Genomic DNA, 22,249 nt, shown 5'->3' on the forward strand with positions numbered 1-22,249 from the left:
TGACTTACACTAAACCTGTTTCCTGTTTTTGTCCCATACAATCAGTATTTTGTGTCATACAAATTGAGTCCAGACAATTAGATTTTAAATTGATATATATTTAAAATATATCATTGGAAACATACATATATATCTATCTGTATAGATGTTCAGATAGATATTCGAAAGCAAGGGTGATGTGCCTGGAAGCCTTTGGGAACATTCTTTAATCCACTTTCACCACACCGTAGATTTTAGTAACAAACCAGAAGCAGGAAAAAAAACCAACCGTCCCTGAAATAAAATGAAAAACATCTTTGTTAACCAGACACTATAGAAAATCAAAGCAGCTATCTCAAAAACACAAAGCATGTCAGTTTTGAGGTGGGCTACTGAGTCTCTAAATCCCAAGACTTGTACATTATCAAATGAAAATCATCAGACTCTCTTGCTGAGCAAAGAGCGTGAGCAGCAGTGCTGGAGTCAGTCACCTGCAAAAGGATGTGAGAATCCATTTGATTGAATGCTGCAGGTCTCTAACCAAAGTGTAAAAATTTAAAATGAGTAGCTTAAGTTCTCTATTCCAAAAAGATACAAAGAGGTCCAAGACTAGTTTCTAATACAATAAACTTTGTATAACTTGCTTCAATTTAGAAAATGTAAATAACCACTAACATTTTATACAGCAAAAGCAGGACTATTTATTTTAATACTTGGAGCATACATTAGTTTTCTTTCTTTCTTTCTTTATTTACTTTTTAAATTTATTGGGGTGACAATTGTTAGTAAAATTACACAGATTTCATTATGTATTTCTGTAATACATCATCTATAGCTCACATTATGTGTTCACCACCCAGAGTCAGTTCTCCTTCCATCACCATATATTTGATCCCATTTACCCTCTTCTAGAACTCTCCTCCTCCCTTATCCTCTGGTAACCACTAAACTATTGTCTATGTCTACGAGTTTTTGCATATATTAGTTTTCTAAGTTAAAGTTTTCTATTGTATAAATTGAGAAATATCCCATTTCTGGGGATTTATCCTTCCCACAGAAGAAAAAATTTACATTCAGAAAAGGTGTTCATAACACTATGTTTTATAATATTGAAAAATTACAAACAAACCAAATGCCCCAAAATAGGTCACAAGCTAAACCAAGGACTAAGTGCTCAATGAAATAAGATAGTCACCAAAAATGAAAAATACGTACTAGACTCATTGTGGTGATCACTTTGTAAGATATATAAATGTTGAATCACTATTTTATACACCTGAAACTAATATAATAATGTATGTCTATTATAATTTTAAATAAATTGATAAAAATTAAAAATAAATTTTAAAAGACAAATATAAAGAATATGTAGCATTCTGGGTCAATCTTTAAAATATGGTGTTAGGTGAAAAGAGACAGACCTTTAAAAACTGCCAGGCATCACACCAATGCCAATACTCCAAAAGCTTAAACCCATGGACTAGATATAACATAGCACAGACAAAAGAAGATACCTTTATATTTTAAGGTGATATGATGGGCAAATTTTTCTTTAACATAGGATTTCATTGATGTTCATATTATAAAAGCTATTTTCAGATGGTATTAAGTTTAATGACTTAATTGAAAAAAAAATCTAACATGATTTCCAGCTCTTATAGTCTGATGGGGCACCCCAAGACAATTCAATTATCTAGGAAAACATATTACTCAATAACAAGATCACATTAATTTACTACCACCAAGAAATAAAGTAATATGTTGAGAAAATAAATAAATAAGTAACAAGATCCAAGATGGTGGAGTAGATAAACAATGTGCTTGCTTCCTTCCATGAATACATTGAAGTTACAGCTAAATTATAGAACAGTCAACCTAGACAGCCATCTGAAGTCTGGCTGAACAGAAGTTTTATAACTAAGGATATAAAGAAGAAGCCACATTGAGACTAGTAGGAGGGGCAGAGATATGAAACAGGCTGGCCCCAAAACTCTATGTGGTAGTTGAGAATCAACAGTGGTAGTTGAGAATCAACAGTTGAGAATCTCAACCACAAAGGTTCTCCACAGAAGAGCGAGGAATTCCAGCCCCACACCAGGCTCCCCAGGCCAGAGTCCTGGTGCCAGGAAGTGGGGCCCCCACAACATCTGGTTGTGAAAAATAGTGGGGATTCTGACCATCTGGATGGCACAGAAGGCTGTGGGGAACCAGACATCCTCTTAAACGGCCTGCACACAGACTATCTCACACCCAGGCACTCATTGTGTACACTGGTGGAGGTACAGTAACTCCAGGGACAACAGAGGAATATGGGGGGCAGACTGAGGTGTAAGACTTCGGGGCAAGGGCTGGAGGATAGTCACTATTTTCCCTGTGTGGGTCTTTCTCCCATCCAGCTGGCAGGTGGGCACCATCTTTCCTGTGTTGAGCATTCCCCACCATAGCGAAATCTGAATCTGAATTGGTCTGATGAGCTCCACTGGGATCCTGTCTCACCCAACTTCCCCAATACCAGAGGCACTTCCTCAGTGAGCAGCCAACCTCACCTGCATTGCACTCTTTCTTGGAAAACTATCAGAGTCCATGGGTCCCAGGCAGGTGGCAACTACTCTCAGTGTACTCTAAGACTCATGCTGAGTAGCTCCTGGCTCAGCACTGGCACCAAACCATAGTCTACATTAACCTGTTGACCACAACACTTCCCACTCATGACTCCCTGATATCCTACCTCATGCAACTCGCATACTGCATGAGGCTTCATCAGTGGCTGAACCTTAAGGGAGTCGGCAGGTGGCAGTAGGCCTCAGGGTGTCCTGGCTTTTGGTGAAGCTACCCCAGGCCCAGTACTGGTGACAGCCATCCTCAGGTATCTCCCATGTGTGTCCAACTTTAGCACAGGCAGCAAGCAAATGTGGATCACTTTGTAGCCCCTACTACATAATCCGTGGCCAGTCACAGGCTGTGGGTGACCTAGGCCTGCACTGCAACCCCTCCCAGGAAGCTCCAGAACCAACATACATGGAGGTTGGCTTCAGACCACAGCAGAGCACTGCCCAATTAGCCCCACAAGCAGCACACACAAAGGGCAGTCTCAACAGGGACCACAGCCTACTGGGGTGATCCCCACTCAATGGGGTAAGCCACCCTGCACAGCAAGCCAGAAGTTGTAGATGTGGCCAAACCCCCCACCATTCAGCTTGAGGACAAATGCCACCCATTGACATACCCATAGCAATACAGGATCAACTATAATAGGAGGGCACAATCAACCCACACAAGGGACACTCTTGTAACACCCAGAGCAGGTGACCAGAGAGACTGTGCCAGGGCCCCACAGGGCACCTACTACATAAGACCACCTGGCCAAGACTGGGAGACACAGAAGTGCTACCTAATACGTAGAAACAAACACAGAGAGATAGCCAAAGTGAAGAAACAATGAAATACCTCACGAATGAAAGAACAGGAGAAAACTTCAGAAAAAAAAATTAAACAAAATGGAGGCAAACAATATGCCAGAGACAGAGTTCAAAACAATGGTTATAAGGATGCTCAAGGAACTTAGTGAGAACTTCAACAAAGAGATAGCAAGCACAAAAAAGGACAGAGAAACCATTAAAAAGAACCAGTCAGCAGCAAAGAATACAAAAGCTGAAACAAAGAATGCAATAGAAGGAATCACCAGCAGACTAGATGAAAGAGAGGATCAAATGAGCGATTTGGAAGACAAGATAGCAGAAAAAAATTGGAAGAGCAAAAAGAAAAAAAGAATCCAAAAAAAAAAAAAAATGAAGATAGTTTAAGAAACCTCTGGAACAACATCAAGTGTTACAACATTCACATCATAGGGGTACCAGAAGGAGAACAGAAAAAGAAAGAGATTGAGAAGCTATTTTAAAAAATAATGACAAAAAACTTTACTAACCTGGTGAAAGAAATAAATGTACAAATCCAGGAAGCACAGAGAGTTCCAAAAAAGATGAACCCAAACAGGGCCACACCAAGACACATTATAATTAAAATGGCAAAGGTTAAAGACAAAGAGAGAATCCAAAAAGCAACAAGAGAAAGGCAACCAGTAACTTATAAGGGAGCCCCCATAAGGTTGTCAGCTGTTTCTCAACAGAAACTTTGCAGGCCAGAAGGGAGTGGCACAAAACGTTCAACGTGGTGAAAAGCATGGCCCTACAAGCAAGACTACTTTACCTAGCAAGGTTATCATTTAAAAATTGAAGGATAGATAAAGAGCTTCCTAGACAAGAAAAAGCTAAGAGTTCATCAGTACCAAACCAGTATTACAAGGAATGTTAGAGGGACTTCTTTAAGATGGAAAAAATTAAATATTAAAATTATGAATAACAAGATGGCAATAGCTACATATCTATCAACAATTACCATCAATGTAAATGGATTAAATGCTCTAATCAAAAGACACAGTTGGGGGGTGGCCAGATGGCTCAGTTGGTTAGAACTTGAGCTCTCAACAACAAGGTTGCTGGTTCAATTCCTGCATGGGATGGTGGGCTGTGCCCCTGCAACTGAAGATTGAAAACATCGACTGGACTTGGAGCTGAGCTGCACCCTCCACAACTAGATTGAAGGACAATGACTTGGAGCTGATGGGCCCTGGAGAAACACACTGTTCCCCAATATTCCCCAGTAAAATAAAATAAAATAAAAAGACATAGGAGGGCTAAATGGATAAGAAAACAAGACCCTTACAAGAGACTGCCTACAAGAAACTCACTTCAGATTGAAAGACACACACAGACAGAAAGTAAAGGGATGGAAAATGATATTTCATGAAAATGGAAACAAACAAACAAAGTTGGGGTAGCACTACTTATACCAGACAAAATAGACTTTGAAACAAAGGTTATAACAAGAGACCAAGAAGGAAACAGTAATCCAACTTCTGGATATTTATCCAAAGAAATCCAAAACGCTACTGGCACATATGCATCCACATGTTCATTGCAGCATTGTTTACAATAGCCAAAATGTGGAGCCAGCCTGGGTGCCCATCAATGCATGAATGGATAAAGAGTAGGTGGTACATATAAACAATGGATTATTGCTCGGCCATGGAAGGGAATGGGTTTTTGCCATCTGCAGCAGCATGGATGGACCAGAAGGGTATTGTGCTGAGTGGAGTATGTCAGACAGAGAAAGACAGGGACAATATGATTTCGCTTATATGTGGAATCTAAAGAATAAAATAAACAAAGCAGAAACAAACAAACAAACAAACAAAGAATGCCAGAGAATGCAGTTTCTGTTTACCTCTGGGGAAAAGAAATGCTTTGCTTCCTTTGAAATGTTTTAGTATGATACTCAAAACTGGGAGACTACTCTCTACCACAGGGCTTAGAGTTAGAATAGGTCTGTGACTACTTGCACTGGGAAAAACAATAGGACACAGAGGTTTTCAATATCTATAAGAATAGAGAGGACTCTATTCTGTTTATTCTTACAACACATAACACTTTGAGTTGGAATTGAAGAGGTAATAGAATTATTCCAGAGGTCACACTAGACTTAACTCCCTCTAACCTAGAATACTGTGCAAAAAACTGGAATGATATGCCTCTATTATTTTTAAACAAGGGCTGAAAAGGCATGGAAAAGGCTTGAGATATTCTGTTTTCATCATATATTCTTCAGAGCAATATTTTGTTGCTTTATGTGCACCAGTCCTAGTTATCCCAATTCAGAGCCTGATAAAATAAAGGACCACAGAGCAGATTCCACAGACTTCCTTTGGTTATTGGCCTGACCCCAGCTCAAAGGAAGGACGTCTTTCTTGAGGAGGATGTAGAGAGTTGCATTTAAGAGAATGATCTTTGGAATAAGACCAATCTGGATTTGGATCCTAGCTCTAACACTTCCTGAGTGACCTTAAACAAGTCACTTAATCTCTCTGGGCCTCAGTTTCTTCATCCATGCGATGGGAGGAATGTGACCTATACCTCATGATAGTTAAACAAGTGGGTGAAAATTAAATGAGAGAGATGTATGTAAATAGTTGGCACATGGTCAAATCAATAAAAAACAAATAGTATTTTATCTTATGTTTCCATATTCCCTATTAGCACATTGCCAAGTCCATAAAAGATGCTTAATAAATATTTGTTGGTTGGTTAAGAATTAATACATTTTTATCCCTTTTAGATATTTTGGCCTTCAGAATTGAAATTTTTAATAGGGCAGAGACAACTTGGTATAATAAAACACAAAAATCCCACGATAGATAACATTTATGTGTTAAGATAAATGGACTTTTCCTTCAGTATACTATCTTTCATTTTGCACTGTGTGAGAACATGGACTCTTCACTTTAATTTAGTGATAAACTGTTATACAGTAGACTGTCTCAAAATATACTGAATTTCATTACCTTCTTTTAATAAAATAAATATATTCAAAGCACAATTAGTGAGAAAGCCAACAGAAAAGCACTCTGCACTTGGCTGATACTTCTTCTGGGTTTTAAAAGCTCTTTGTATCAAATTGGCAGATTGATTGGTGGTTCAGAGTCCCAGATTCTAAACATCATCTCTTGAGATGATCAAAAGTCCACAGCTGTCCCCCCCACCTTATCTGTGGTTTCACTTTCCACTGTTTATTGTTGGCCACGATCAACCACGGTCTGAAAATATTAAATGGAAAGTTCCAGAAATAAACAATTCATATGTTTTAAATTGTGCACCATTCTGAGAAGCATGATGAAATCTCGTGCCCACCAGTGATGTGAATCATCCCTTGTCCAGCGTATCCATGATCTATACACTCTCCTACCATTTAGTCACTTAGTAGCCAACTCAGTACCAGATCGACTGTTGCAGTAGCTCAGTGCTTGTGTTCAAGTAACCCTCATTTTACTTAATAATGACCCCAAAGTACAACACTACTGATGCTGGCAATTTGGATATGCCAAAAAGAACCCTTAAATTGCTTCCTTTAATTGAAAAGGTGAAAATTCTTGACTTACTAAGGAATGAAAAAAAAATATGCTGAAGTTGCTATGGTCTATGGTAAGAATGAATCTTCTATCCATGAAATTGTGCAGAAGGAAAAAGAAATTTCTGCTAGTTGTGCGGTCGAACCTCAAAGTACAGAAGTTATAGCCACAGTGTGTGGCAAGTGCTTAGTTAAGATGGAAAAGGCATTAAATTTGTGGATGGAAGACATTACTCACTTAGTAGCCATCTCAGTTATCAGACTGACTGTCGTGGTATTGCAGTGCTTGGGTTCAAGTAACCCTTATAGTAGCCTAAGGCTACATCACAATGCGTACATCATTCACCTTACTTCATCTCATCACATAGGCATTGTATCATCTCACATCATCACAAGAATAAAAAGGGTAAGTACAGTACAATAAAGTATTTTGAGGGAGAGACCATATTCACACAACTTTTACTACAGTGTATTGTCAAAATTATTGTATTTTATTATTAGTTATTGTTGTTAATCTCTTACTGTCCCTAATTTATAAATTAAGTTGCATTATAGGTATGTATGTATAGAAGAAACAGTATACATAGGGTCTGGTACTATCAACAGTTTCAGGCATCCACTGGGGATCTTGGAATATATCTCCCGCAGATAAGGGGAGACTACTGTATTTTAAAAATAGTATTAATTCCTAAGTAAAAGTGACATTCAAAAATAGTTTCCTCTAGACCAGGGTTTCTTTCTTTTTTCTTTTTTTCTTTTTTCTTTTCAGTTTCAGGTGTACAAAACAATGTAATACACATTTACACCCCTCACAAAGTAATAACCCCCCTCCACCAATCTACTATCCCTCTGACATTGTATATAGCTGTTACAATTCCACTGACTCTATTCCCTATGCTGTACTCCACATTCCGTGACTATATATATAGTTGACATTCAGTATTATTCAGCTTCAGCTTCAGGTGTACACTGCAGTGGTCAGGCATCCAGGGTTTCTTAACAGAGGCACTATTGACGTTTTGGGCCAGATAATTCTTTGTGGTAGAGAACTGTTCTGTGCATTGTAGGATGTTTAGCAGCGTCCCTGGCCTCTACCCACCAGATGTCATTAGCACCCGTCCCGGTTGTGACGATCAAAAAATATCTCCAGATATTGCTAAATGTTCCGGGGAATGGAGCAAATATGTCCGGTTGAGAATCACTGCTCTAGAATAATAGACTGTGGCTTAATGCAAACATTTTTTATTATTTGCCTAAAATATATATCATCATATAAAATATTTAATTTACTACCCAATGGCAATGCCAGCCAAGGTTTATGTTAGGTTCTGAACTCCATTATTGTAATATAACACAGCATTTTAGACTTTAATAGGGTGCATCCTAAATGTTAGATCTTAATTGGTTATTGTGACCTTATGTCCATTATATCAAAATAGAAATACATTATTTCAATTAATTTTCTTTAGACTTTAACTCATTTGTTGATATCTAAAACAAAACTTGATGCAAATAAAGAATCACTATCTTCCAATCAACATCAAGCATCCGTAAGTGTGCCATCCATGAGCATCCATTAGAGATCTGAGTAAAGCCATCAAGTTAGAAGAGATCATAGTCTACTTGGTCATGCACAGACTTCGTTTCTTTTTTAACTAGTTTAATCAGATGTGAAACTAGTTATATTAAAACTAATTAGGATTTTGGGTAAGTCACCAAACCTTAACTGAAATTTACTTATCTTTGTCTATACAATACAAGGTTTCTCTCCTGGTACCCTTTGATGACATTGTTGGTATATGGTGGCTTATCCTTCCTCTCCCTGTGCTTTGAGTCCTATTTCAATATGTAGTTTACACATCTGTAAGGGTACTACCAACAGAAAATTGGGTGGATGAACAACAACCACAATGCACATCACTTCCTTTCGCTTAAAAACTGAGAGGAAGAAAACAATGGGGTGCCATTTTAGACATGCTGTGTTAACAAAAAAGAAAACCGCTTTGGGTTTTTTTTTTTTTAATAATACTAAATACCAGCCAAGGCTGTAGGGAAACTGATACACTCTGCTGATGGCAGAAAAGCATAAAGAGCCATAAAAATATTCATGTTCTTTGACCCTGTTACTCTATTTCACAGACTATCTTAAGGAAATAATCGAAAATAGGGAAAAAAGCAAGTTTGATAGTGAAAAAACAGTTAAGTAAAGTAATCTGCTCAATGCATTAAGCAGCCATAAAAATAATAAATATAAAGGATATGTAGCAACATGGAAATACACTTAGTATGTTTATAAAGTATCTTCCTACAGTCACAATATGCAATGTTAAGTATTAAATGTGAATACTCAAAATTCACAGCTGTGAATTAAAATTAAATATTAAATGTCAATATTCAATATTCACAGCTCTGAAGTCCTATACTTTCACTGTGATGTTATGGATGAATTCAAGTACCAAAGAGGAATGTGGTAACAAGGCAGAGCTTTGGATGAATGCATAATCATTCTAAATAAGTGTGAAATGCCTCAGCATTTTTTACATGAGTGGATATTGCTAATTTTAAAGGTATATTTTTTTAAAATCCCTCTCAGAAACATTTGTCTACAGCAAGAAAGAGTAATCAGCTATTAATAACTACTAATCAGCAATTAATAGCTAGATATGTACCTCTATATTCCCAAGACTACTTATTTAATTAAGGATGTCTTCCTCAAAAGTGAAACAACACGAACATAAACAATAAGGCTTGCTTTCTGTTATGAACCTGAAAACATAATGATAAAATTTAAAGAGATGCTATTTAAGAGTCTGTAAGCAGACAGGGCTGCTTAAAGAACAGTTCTAGAAAACAGATGTCAGAAACACACTTCATAACTTTACTAATTTTTTTCCTGATATGACAATAACCAGAATTTATTTTGGAAGTTTCTCATACCCACAATTTAATTATAAAATAGATATGGAAACATTATACCATATTGGTATCTCCTCTCATTCATACTCCATGCAATTCAAGAAGAACCATGTGCTTAGCACTATGAAGGATACAAAATAGGCACAAGACATAGTTCCTGTTCTCAAGGAGATTTGTTTTTTAAGATTTTATTGGGGAAGGGGAACAGGACTTTATTGGGGAACAGTGTGTACTTCCAAGTCAAGTCATTTTTCCAAGTCAAGTTGTTGTCCTTTCAATCTTAGTCATGGAGGGCGCAGCTCAGCTCCAGGTCCAGTTGCCATTGTTAGTTGCAGGGGGCGCAGCCCACCATCCCTGCGGGAGTCAAACCAGCAACCTTGTGGCTGAGAGCCCGCACTCCAACCAACCGAGCCATCTGGCACTGGCCCATGTGGGAATCGACCCAGCAGCCTTCGGTGTTAGGAGCACAGAGCTCCAACCGCTTGAGCCACTGGGCCGGCCCTCTCAAGGAGATTTTAATCTAGTTGGGGAGACATGCTCAAAAAGTTGGGAACAGACATGCCAGGATTGGTGAGTGGGTTCAGCTTAGAAAGGTTTAGAAAATACACTGAGTAGGTGGAACAGGAGACCAAACACCAAGGTAAGTTTAGACTTTGGTGTAAAGAAAGTATGGCACTATTAAAGTTTTCTAATGAGAAGAATGATATTATTACATTAGTCCCCTGTTTAAACCCCCTCAACTTCCCATTGCTCCTACAATAAAATCTAAATTCTTTAATACAGTTTATAAGACCCTTGTAAGATCTGACTGTTCCTTACCTCTCTAACATCACTATTGCCTCTTACAGCCACCCTCCCTCTCGGCCATCCTGGACTTCTCTGTGTTCTTTGAAGATGTCAAATTCCGTCCCACTTCAGGACTTTTGAACACACTGCCCCTTCTACTTGGAACACTTGACCATCCACCTCTTCTTCAATATCATTTCTTTCACAAAGCTCATCAAACCCATAATTTCTTGTCTCACTTCCATTAAAATGTAAGGTTCACAAAAACAGGGGACCTGGGGGTGACCGGTTAGCTCAGTGGTTAGAGCACAGTGCTCATAACACAAAGGTTGCCGGCTCGATTCCCACATGGGCCAGTGAACTGCGCCCTCCACAACTAGATTGAAAACAACGACTTGACTTGGAGCTGATGGGTCCTGGAAAAACACACTTTTCCCGAATATTCCCCAAAAAAAATTTTTTTAAAAAACAGGAGACCTGATCTGTCTTCTTCACCACTGTATTCCCATCACCTAGCATAGTGCCTCATACAATGCAAACATTCTATAATATGTGTTGACATGTTAAAATTAATCTTGAACTGAATTGCATTATTATAATGGGAAAAAATGAAAGTAGTTCACCTGGCAGCAGAGAGTGTGTAGAGTGGGTTAAAAAAGATGAGACTAGAGTCCAGCAAACCGAATAGGAGGCAGTTGGAGCAATCCAGGCATAAAAGAATAAAGTCCTGGACTAAGACTGAAAGAAATAAATGGACAGAATGGAGCTTCTGAAGAAGAATAAATAGGAAAGTTGTGATTAGTTAGCTTCAAGCATGGAAAGGGTATGTTAAGAATTCCTACAAAATAAGCCAAGGAGATCAGAGATTAGAGATGATGATGACCAAAGTGAGAAAGAAATTAAGATGAGTCAGTTTTGGGAAAAGGTAGTACTAAATTCACTTCTGGGGGCATGTTGAGTTGGCAATACCAATGAGACATGCAAATGTTCAGAATATAAGTGGATAGAGGTTATGGCTAGAGATACAGATTTGGGAGCTGTCAGCATTGAGGAGATAAGTGAAGCCATGGGATTGAATGAACTCTAAAGGGGAGAGTGTAGAAAGAAAGTACTGAAATGCAGAATACTGAACTTCGGATAAACGTTAGACAGGAAGAGGAAGGAAAACATAAGAAGGCACAAAATGGTACAAGGGGAATAAAGCAAATCATGTTGAGAGAATTTCAGAGAATAGCTGTTGAGTAGTGTTAAACAAAGAAGCCAAGGAAGGTGAAGAGTAGGGAGAGGCCATTAGATTTGGCAAGATCACTGTGAACGTTTGAGAGTCGGTATTCATTGTAGTGTGGCAATGGAAGCAATGCACATGGTGGAGCCAATCACTGGGAAAAGATTTTTGTCGGCAGTGTGACCATTGAAGATTACATCTAACTTTTGGAAGAAGCTACTGTAATATGAGACTGCCAGAAAAAAAGCAACCTGAGTCAAAGTGTTAGGTAATGAAGAAAATAAGCCTGAAATTACTGTGCTCAATACATCCAACTGCACATTACACAAATACAAAAGCCAGTAACTCCCTGCGGGAGAAATCCAAACCAAAAGATATGCAGGATATAGATGATATCTACACACAGTGATATGGGTGAATTCCACAAACAATATCAAGGGAAAGATACCAGATACAAAAGAAGCCAGACATAAAAGAGTGCATCTTGTGTGATTCCATTTACATACAATTCAAAAACAGGACAAATTAATCTATGCTGTTAAAAGTCAGGATTGACTCTGGGTGGTGAACACACAATGTGATATATAGATGATGTATTACAGAATTGTACACCTGAAACCTATATAACTTTACTAACAATTGTCACTCCAGTAAAGTTTAATTAAAAATAAAAGTCAAGATAGTTCTTGCCTTTGGGGAAGGTAAGTAGATAGAGGCCCAACAGCGGCTTCAGGGATGTTTATTATGTACTGTTTATTGATGCAGGTGTTAGTTTAAAAAATAATGGTCACTTTGTGATAATGCACTGAACTGTACACTTATAATGTGTGTGCACTATTCTGCATGCATATTTCAATAAAAAGTTTTTTTAAAAGACTAAACAACAAACACAAGGAGCCTGGTTAGACTAGAATGGTGAGACACTCTCAGATCTTCAGTTTTAAGTAGAACTTCTGGTGGCTAGGAGATGAGAGGAGGCCTGCATGGTCTTCTCTGTATTTAGGAGTTGGGACCAGTGGTACACAGGTAATACTATATCAACAAGAAGGCACCACCAAGACGCCCAGTTTCTCAGATAATATTTACATTTGTCTTAAGGTTTTGATTTCTGACAAGCTCCCATTATTAATATTTACATATTTGTTGAATCTGAATTAAAAATCAGAAATAGTATTATATTTGAAATTTTCCAAACTGACCTACATGAGTGATGTCTTGAGGTAAAACCAGAACTTAAAAGTTAGGCAAGTAAAGATGGAATGCTGCTTCACTTGTGTTGAAAAGAACTTAAAGCTTTCCAACTTCGTTATTTCTCCAACTTGATCATTTTATAATCCACATCATTTTTTTCACCTGCTTTAAGCATCAATCTAAAGTTTCCATCACAGCTGAACCCAAATAACAGCTCCACATGAGTAATCCTGACAATTGTACATTTTGTTCCTCACATATAATTGATTATACGACCACACATTTACTTTATCTAATTTTACTAATTCAAAAGTTATTCAAGTCAGTTAATTTTTATGCTTGGAAGCTATTCAAAAGTGATTACACATAACCCTTTCTGTGCTTTGGAACACAACGCTTCTGTTTAAAAACATTCACAAGGGACAGTCTTGCAGCTAAGTACATAAGGTCCCCTCACCATTTCCCTAGGCTTTGCAATCTTTTATCCCCAAAGCATAAAAATGAACATGATGACTTTGTTCCCTAGTCTTTCCATTAATTGTTAATTGATGCTTATTACATCATGGCTATCTCCAAGTCGCTTTAGAGAATCTGAAATACACAAAGTAATTCTGTGATTACCTGTAAAAAGGAAGAAAATCAAGACCATGATCATCGTGTACCCAAAGTACAAAATGGTGCTTGCAATGCCCGTGATTTGAAGTTTGGTAAAGAAGTAATAAACTGCATACATAAAAAGATAAACAGCTGTAAAACTGCTGGTGAAAAAGGCTCTCCACCACCAATGATAATCCTGCAAAAAAAGTAGAAAAAACAACTTTTTAGATGAAATTCTAACTATACATGGGTTATCAATTATTGTAATAACAAACAATATAAAGGAGACTCTTTAAGATTATGGATTAAAAGAAATAAAGGAGGAAGTTTTATAAGAAACTGAATATAATATATAATGTCTGACTAATCTATGTTCCACTTGGGGTGCCCTAACAACTATAAACTCTTTTTTTCTAGAAGGACCATGTGTGCCCTTGGGGACTATACTTCCAATGTGTGCATCCCCTCTATCATGACACTGCTTCAGACCTGGAAGTTTCCATGTCAGTTTCAATTTACTGACCAGAGTTGTGCTGGAGCTGAATTGATGCCTCAGGCCAGGTAATAAAGGTTAGTATAGAAACTTAAGATAGACCTTTATGGTTAATGGGCTTTGTTTTAACCAGCTAAATTCAGAAATCATGGAGGCATGACTGAGGAAAATATGCAGGTTAGTCTCACCGTGCCCCATGGACTCCTGTGGATAATAGTTTTACTGTAAAGGCACTGTGGTCAGGGGCCAAGGGGATAGGCAGTGCAAAAAAGAATTAATATAGCAGGTCTGAGGCTGCTATCCTTAGAAGGGCCTGCTTCAATGTTGACCCTTGGCTTACATCTGGAAATTTGAAATTTAATCATTTCTTGATTGATAAGACTGGTTTTCTATACCTTGACTGTACAACCAATGTGATTTATGGAGAACACTTGTTTTCTTTTTGGGAGTCTGGAATTTTGTAGTTGCTAGGCAGAGGGTGCCTATGTGATTAGCCCCCAGTAAAAAACGTGGATGCTGAATCTCTGATGGGCTTCTATATTACTGTATTTTAAAAAAAAATGTTTTTATTGGGGAACAGTGTGATTTGCCAGGGCTCATCAGCTCCAAGTCAAGTCGTTGTCCTTCAGTCTAGTTGTGGAGAGTGCAGCTCAGCTCCAAGTCCAGTCTCCATTTTCAATCTTTAGTTCCAGGGGGCACAGCCCACCATCCCGTGTGGGAATTGAACCAGCAACCTTGTTGTTAAAAGCTCGCGCTCTAACCAGCTAAGCCATTCGGCTGCCCCATTTTGCTGTATTTTTTAATGCTGGAGAAAGGATCACACTTAGTGTGTCCACTCATGGGAGAGAGAAAGCACAGGAAGACTGTGCATGGATTTTTCCAGGTTACACCTGTGTGTTTTTTCTTTGTCAATCCTGTTGTGTTTCTTTTTGCTGTAATAAACCCAAGCTATGAATACATCTATATGTTGAGTACCATGAGTCCTTCTAGTGAATCACCAAACATGTGGGTAGTCTTGGGGCCCCAAAAATATTATTTAAAAAATAAAAATATATGCATTAATGCCTATTACAATATGTCTCATTAAAGATTGTTGCAGACATTCTCTGAGAAAATGTACCATAGAATTATTGAGTAACTAAGTATAATATATACTTAATTCTAATTTTTTACCTTTATACCTATAACTCAAGAAGAAAATGCTCTAAGGCATCGTGTATATAATAATCATTCCCTAACCCCTATACTGTCACCTTTACAGAGTCACTTTTAAATATTAAAATAAGAGTGATTTAGAAGACTTTTAAAAAAACAATGTTCACTCCCACCTTAGTTATCTAGAACAATGTCAGGAAAAACATGGAGGTGGAGTGGGGTAAAAAGAACTATTTATGCCCATGGTAACCAAAAGGCAATGAAATTAAAGTAAGAGTAACTGCCTTTAGCAGCCATCTCAAACACATAAAACATAATCCTGGCCTAAGCTACAAAAAACATTAATTGTTTAAAAGAAAACACCATTGAACCAGATCTTTTATGTCTAAATATTAAATCAGTTCCCTGTATTTCTGTTAACTGAAAATTATGCAGCAATTAAAGTAACTAGCCAGAAAGAAATTACTTTCTGTTTAAATTTTCCATCAAAGTAGCATTAATTTGATAGCTGTATCAAAATCAAAATGTCGTTAAAAAAGCACAGTATAAAACTGATCTCAATTTGTAGAAACCATGCAGTTAACATTTATATCATTTCTCAACACAGACTTCTAATTCTAATAATGCAAGTTTAGAAAACGTAAGATGCATTAGTTTCTTATGTCTTTACCTCAGCACATAAATGAAAATAACACAGCAAAACTGTAGCTTCTGAACAGGTAATCAGGAGAATTATAAAGACTAAGAAAAGGAAGCCAAACATGAAGTATATCTGATGAGACCTGAAAATAAAAATGATAGCTTTAAAATAAACTTGAACTTAATAATACTGAAAGATCAATCCAAATCTACACAAAAACCACACACTTCTCTACTAACCCTTAACTCTTCATTCCAAACCTTCATCTATCCATCTAGTATCAAAATATATATTTCTTTACCTAAGCAGCTTCAGAGTTTGGCCATATCTTCTCTAGTTAGAATCAGTGTTGCTACTTACCCATATTTCTTTGCTCATATAATTTAGTTTTCATTTAAGACCCACCAATATCTCTATAATTTTCTTGATACACATTTTAAAACATGCTTTCTCTTTAGAAATGGAAGGCTGTAAATGCCATGAATACCACTGACTACATTATATAACAGAAAACCAGAGACTCAAATGCCACTTTGACTTTGAAGGCCTATTAACAGGCAGTCTCCCCAAATAGGTCTTTAAAGCACAGCACATACAATTCTATTAAATACACTTTCAAACACGCATCTTTTCAAAAATCTGTGTGTGGATTACATTTAGATCCAACTTTGAAGGAATGGAGTAATTTCTTTCATTATTATAGAGCTGAGCTGACTATATTGGGATGAGCAATATAACTTTTTAAAAGCTTTCTGAAGATAAGAAACTCATGAAGCAATCAATACCCATTTGAAAATCTCATGTAAAATATATACCTGGGTATGAGGACAAAAGATGGGAATTGGGGATAATCATTTCTATAGATAATAAACATATACAAAGTTGTACACAAAAGCACAGTTTCTCATTAAAACAGAAATTAATTTGTCTAACGAACCTTTCATATTTCACTAAAAATTACTTTTCCATTAAAAACATCTGGAAAATAAGGTTACTATAATCCATTTTGCAGCATGTTGAATATTTAGTTGCCAACAAGGTAACAGATTTTATTGCTTATCTTTCAAACAAATTTGGCATAATGCTGTTTAAAAGGTGAGCAATTAATGTGTATGATTTAGCCTAATTTCTGAGGACTTATAAGTTTTGTCTGAAAGACTCATTTGGGACAAAAGTGTTGTCATAAACACACACGGTTGGCTGCTGAATTTTATTTTATGGTGCTTTGCACCATTGCCAAAAATCCCTCCACAATAACACCCCACTCAGCCATCTCCTAAAACCAGAATGCAGTCAAGAATCAGGAAGTAAGAAAATAAAACAAAAAAGTACTTAGGGGCAAAAAAAAGTAAAAAGGGACTCGGAGCAACTGAAATAGCTGTCAAAAACTCAGACACACAAGCTGTTGAACTTTAATCAGAAAGCACTGGTTCTTACTTTACATGCTTTCTAACTATCTTGGTTATTAGAATTCTTAAATCACAACAGTTTAAAAGTAGCAAATGAAAAGAGAAAAGCTATAAGGATCAGGGATCCTGACACCAGAACTAACAGTTGACAGAAAGGAAGACAGAAAAATATTACTTACAGCTCAATACAGATGAAGACCCAAAGTCAGTGGTCTCCAGATTATTTTTAGCAGAGGAACTCTACCTGAATCTCACATGGAAGGCCAGTACGAAAAACTGATACAAGTCAGAGCTGCCCCTTCCCATCTTTAGGCACCTCCCTCCAAGGGACACCCCCACCCCATCCCCCACAAAGGTTCGGACAAGTACAGTTTGAGACCAACTTTTCTAACCACCTGGAAAGGCTTTGAAAAGGTTATTAATTTTAAAAAAGGAAACATTTATAGAAATTTCTATCAAAAATTGGCTTTAAATTTTTGTGAATTAAGTCTTAGTTCCCTAGGAAATTCTCCCAGGTCAGATTGCTATTTCCTGGATAAAACAGGGCAAATGAAGTTTTGCCATACCAGAATTTAACCACCTTGAAATATAGGAATATTAATTTATAAACAATTATGATTTTTGAGATTATGAAGATACAATACTCACCAAATACTGTTTAGAATAAAAAAAAGTTGAATAAAAATACAGCCAAAAGTTAAAATGCCACCGATTATCATGCCAAGAAGTGGTTTTGTAAAGAAAGTTTGTTGAGGAATCACACGGGGAATCTGGTTTGTATGAACTGGACACCTAAACTGCTCGAAAATAAATCAAGTGAAAATCAGAATGACATGAAATCCAAATAAATTTATACAGATACAGTCACAGAGAATCTTGAATCTGAGCAGAACATGAAACATTTCCAAGTGCAGTCATGTGGACAGAGGCTAGACCAATGCTGCACAATGAAATATAATACCAGCCACATATGTAGTTTTAAATCTGTTAGTACCCACATTTCAAGAAGTAAAAAGAAACAGGTGAAATTAATTTATTTTATTGTATCTAATATGCCCAATAGTATCATTTAAATGTGTAATCAATATAAAAATTATTGATGAGATGTTTTATATTCTTGTTGTTGGTCTAAATGTTTGAAAACCAGTGTGTATTTTACACTTACAGCACATCTCAATTTGGAGTAGCTGCATTTCAACCACTCAAAAGCCACATGTGGCTAGCAGCCACCATACTAGATAGCACGTAGCTAAATAATAAGGATGTTTGTCCTTTCCTAAAAATTTCAAGAAAGAAATTGAACAAGATTTACTAATGACTATTCCACTATAAAATAATATGTCAAAAAGTTCTTTCTTAAAATTTATCAAGAGATTTTTTACTAATTTTCCTTTTTACTGCTCTCTGTGGAACTCCCCTTCCTGTTTTGTCTTGTCTGATTTCTCCCCTACAAATTCATGCTATATCTTTATACAATCCTTTTGCAGTGTGGACTCATTTAGCCTTTTTGGTATCCCGCTCTTGTTCCCTATACATTGATAAGGCTAACTTCAAATCTGTAAATGAACAGCCCCATTTCTTAGACTATATCTTGGCTTTCTTTCCCCATTGTATAATCCTATTACTTTTCTGACTTTGTTAAAGTCAGCCTTCCTGTAATATGTCCTTTTAATTTTGTCCATCAGAAAGAGGGAAATATAAACAACCTATAAAGTGAAAAAGACATTAAGTAATGTCTTTTAAAGTGTTACTGTCTTTCATTTAAATTTTCAAAAACATTTTTTTCCCAAAATGATTATTCTTTGTAGTTTTCTCCAATGGTGCATTTGCATTCCATGTATAGTATATACACACTGAGGTATTATTTCATACATCACTCAATGGTCAAAAGCAGTATTTAAAAAGTTTACCTTCTTCTTTCTTCCAAAGTATGCACCAAAATATGTCAGTGGAACTGAAATTCCAAACCACATTGCAAGGATACCTATCAGGGTACCGAAGGACATGGCAGCCGATGACCCTTCCACCCAAAGAATTAGATTCATAATAAAGAGGTCAGCGAAGACGAAACTAGGGGGGAAAAAGTCAACATGCTTTCAGGAAAACATTATAAACGTTCTTGATGTAAATGTCAGAAAATTCTTTTAGTGGGAAAGATATAATAAATTACAAAGTTAAACCCTAGAAGAATATTAAATCACACTGTGTAAACCCAGTCATTGAGCTGGGAGTTAAACCCAATACCATATAAGATAGCAGCTTATTATAAGACATAATTTCCACCTCCTACTCATCTTTGCACCTCCAGAGTCTAGCAGAAAATAAATAAGGTGTAGAGTAATATATCATGGAAAAACAATATGCAATATACTGAATGCAATTAAGAAAATGCATATATTAAAAACAGATTTTAGAATCCTAGACTTAAATGGGTTATAAGAAGCCTCAGGTCAGAAAAGAATTCACTTAAAACTGAGAGTTTTAAATTAGTCATGCAAAATCAATACATCAACTGTTAAGTCTACTGGATAAATCACCAGGTAAGCCCAGCTATCATGCCCCTATTTGTTCCAGATAAGTTTGATCAAAGCTACAGGTGAGTATGGGTATTGGTATAGATGTGAGTGAGTGTTTCTGAAAACCTAAAAGATGAAGTTGGAACGGTGGGTAGAGACTAAACCATGGAAGGCTTTGAATGTCATATTCAGGAAGGTAGACTTTATCCTGTCAGCATCAAGAAACAACTGAAGGGTTTTTATACTCAAAGCTGTGAGGTACACAGAACAGTTTTTCAGGAATATAAATCTACCAAATTACAAAGGACTAGAGACATGCTAGAGATGTGGAGACCAGATATAGAAAGTGGTAAGAATCTGTATAATGTGGTGATTGGTAAAATGTAAAGGATAGACAAAAAAGACATGGAGAAGTTAGAGACTTGGTTAAAGATGGCAGATTGAACTCACACATTTAGCTCTGCTCCCTCATCAGAACTCTGATACAATTAAAATAAAGGAATTTTAAAAGGGCATAAATACACAGGATGGAGGATACAGGAGAGAAGATATTAGTAACAAATTTTGGAAACCAGATAGAAGATGGACAAATAGTAACTGAGTTAGTAGAACTGGGAAACCTGTATCCCAAGTTGTCAGAGGGGAAATCTGAGGGGCAACTTAATCTATACCACAGAACTACAAAAAAGACTCAAGAATTTGTAGTGCCAGGTACCTCTGTAAGTGGTGGGTAAGGACTTTCTAAAACTAGGAGGTGTGGTTGAAAGTCAGCCTAAGATACTGGGAGACGTCATCAAAATGGCGGCGTGAGGTGAGCCTCTGTAAATCTCCCCTGGAATTTACAACTAATCGAACAACTATAACTCCACAAAGGACTCCCTGCACAGTAGACAGGCAAGACAAAGAGGCCCACTACTGAATTCACCTAAAGGTAGGTGAATCGCGTGAGCAGGGGAGGAGGGAAGGGAGAAGTGCCGAGACAGAGCCGCGTGGGCGGGCGCAGGACGCAGCCCTAGCTCAGTGCTCCGAGCTCCCTGCATCCCGGAACTACCGCAGCTGCGGGAGAGGGAAGAACTCGGACTGCTAGGGCTCCGCTTATGGCCCACAGGGCTGAAGGGGCAGCATATAACACGGCTGAACCCAACGCTCACGGCAGAGACCTCAGAGCAAAGACTGAGGGAAGAAGGCTGAAAACGGTGGTTTAAGCCCTCACTGCCGAGCAGAGAACGGGAGCCTTAGGCACTGAGACTAGCCGCCCCCTCCCGACCCTCCCAGAGCTCGCCCCGCCCCCACCTGCCCAGTGCTAGAAGAGGAACAGTAGCAGTGTCAGATCAAAAGAACAGAATATTTGCTGTTCTGAGAACTGTGCAGACACAGATTCGCAGCCCAACTAGTTCTGGCAGAGGGGAGGGAGCTGTGGAAGCAGGACCGGCTCTGGTGGTGGTCGCCGCCATTGCTCTGGGCCTCCTCTCACAACTCACCGCACCCCTGGCCCCACCTATCTGGGTGGATCCCTGCAGGAGTAAACAGAACTGCTGAAAAATACGGGCTCTGAATCTGGTTCAGGAAGAGCTTTGGAACTTCAAAAGCTCTCCGCATACCCACACGGACACTGTGCCCTGTGACCCAAGCGAACTATTAACAGAGGAGAAGCCCGTCTCCCAGGGAATCCCTGCATTGTGTGAGAAGCTGGAACAGTGCAGAGAAAACATAGCGCTACCGTGTGAGAGAGAAAACAAGGTTGCAGTCGGAGAGAAAATAAAACATTCTACCAACAAGTACTGGAAAACAAATGAAAGACCTCTTCCTATCAACCTGTTGCAGAAGGCACTCCTGTAGATGTCTAGGAAGAGAAATAAGAAAGTCAGCCTAAGATACTGATAGACCTACAGATATCCTCCCCCTACTCTGCAGAACCAAATCACTTTCCTTCCCAACCCCAGCAGAACACTGGAGGTTGAGTCTCTTAGAGAAGACCCCTGAAGCTCAAAAGAAAATTTTTAAAAAGAAAATTGATGACTGGCATTCCCAGAGAGATTAGAGGAGACATTGCAACCATGAGAGAAGAAGAGAAAATTTTAAGACCTATTGAGAAAATAAAAGAGCTCTTTATAATTTAATTTATGATAAGAGGAATTAAAACCTTAATAAAAAGGTTGGAAGATAAAGCTGATGAAATGTCTTAGAAAGCAGCATTTAAAAAAAAAAAGAAAGAAAGAAATGGATAATAAGAAAAAAAAGGAAAATTAGATGACCAACATAGGCATATGAAAAATAGGAGTTACCTGAATAGACAGAATTGTTTCTTAATGTCTTTTAGAGATATTAAGTAATTGCTCAAGTTTCAACAACTAATAAGAGGCAGAGCTGGGATTCTAACTC

General features: G+C 37.7%; 1 protein-coding gene across 1 annotated transcript in view; it reads right to left on the minus strand.

The window, feature by feature from the left end:
* Positions 1 to 205: 205 nt before the first annotated feature.
* Positions 206 to 22,249, minus strand: part of LOC117028114 (transmembrane 9 superfamily member 2-like) — a 121,078-nt gene continuing 99,034 nt past the window's right edge. The window contains exons 13-17 of the mRNA XM_033116281.1: positions 19,262 to 19,421; positions 18,000 to 18,151; positions 15,973 to 16,084; positions 13,679 to 13,850; positions 206 to 273 (exon numbers count right to left, since the gene is read on the minus strand). Of these exons, the coding sequence (XP_032972172.1) occupies positions 206 to 273; positions 13,679 to 13,850; positions 15,973 to 16,084; positions 18,000 to 18,151; positions 19,262 to 19,421 (664 nt within the window). The remainder of the gene's footprint in view (positions 274 to 13,678; positions 13,851 to 15,972; positions 16,085 to 17,999; positions 18,152 to 19,261; positions 19,422 to 22,249) is intronic.

This window comes from Rhinolophus ferrumequinum, chromosome X (assembly GCF_004115265.2).
Source record: "Rhinolophus ferrumequinum isolate MPI-CBG mRhiFer1 chromosome X, mRhiFer1_v1.p, whole genome shotgun sequence".
Classification (NCBI taxonomy): domain Eukaryota; kingdom Metazoa; phylum Chordata; class Mammalia; order Chiroptera; family Rhinolophidae; genus Rhinolophus; species Rhinolophus ferrumequinum.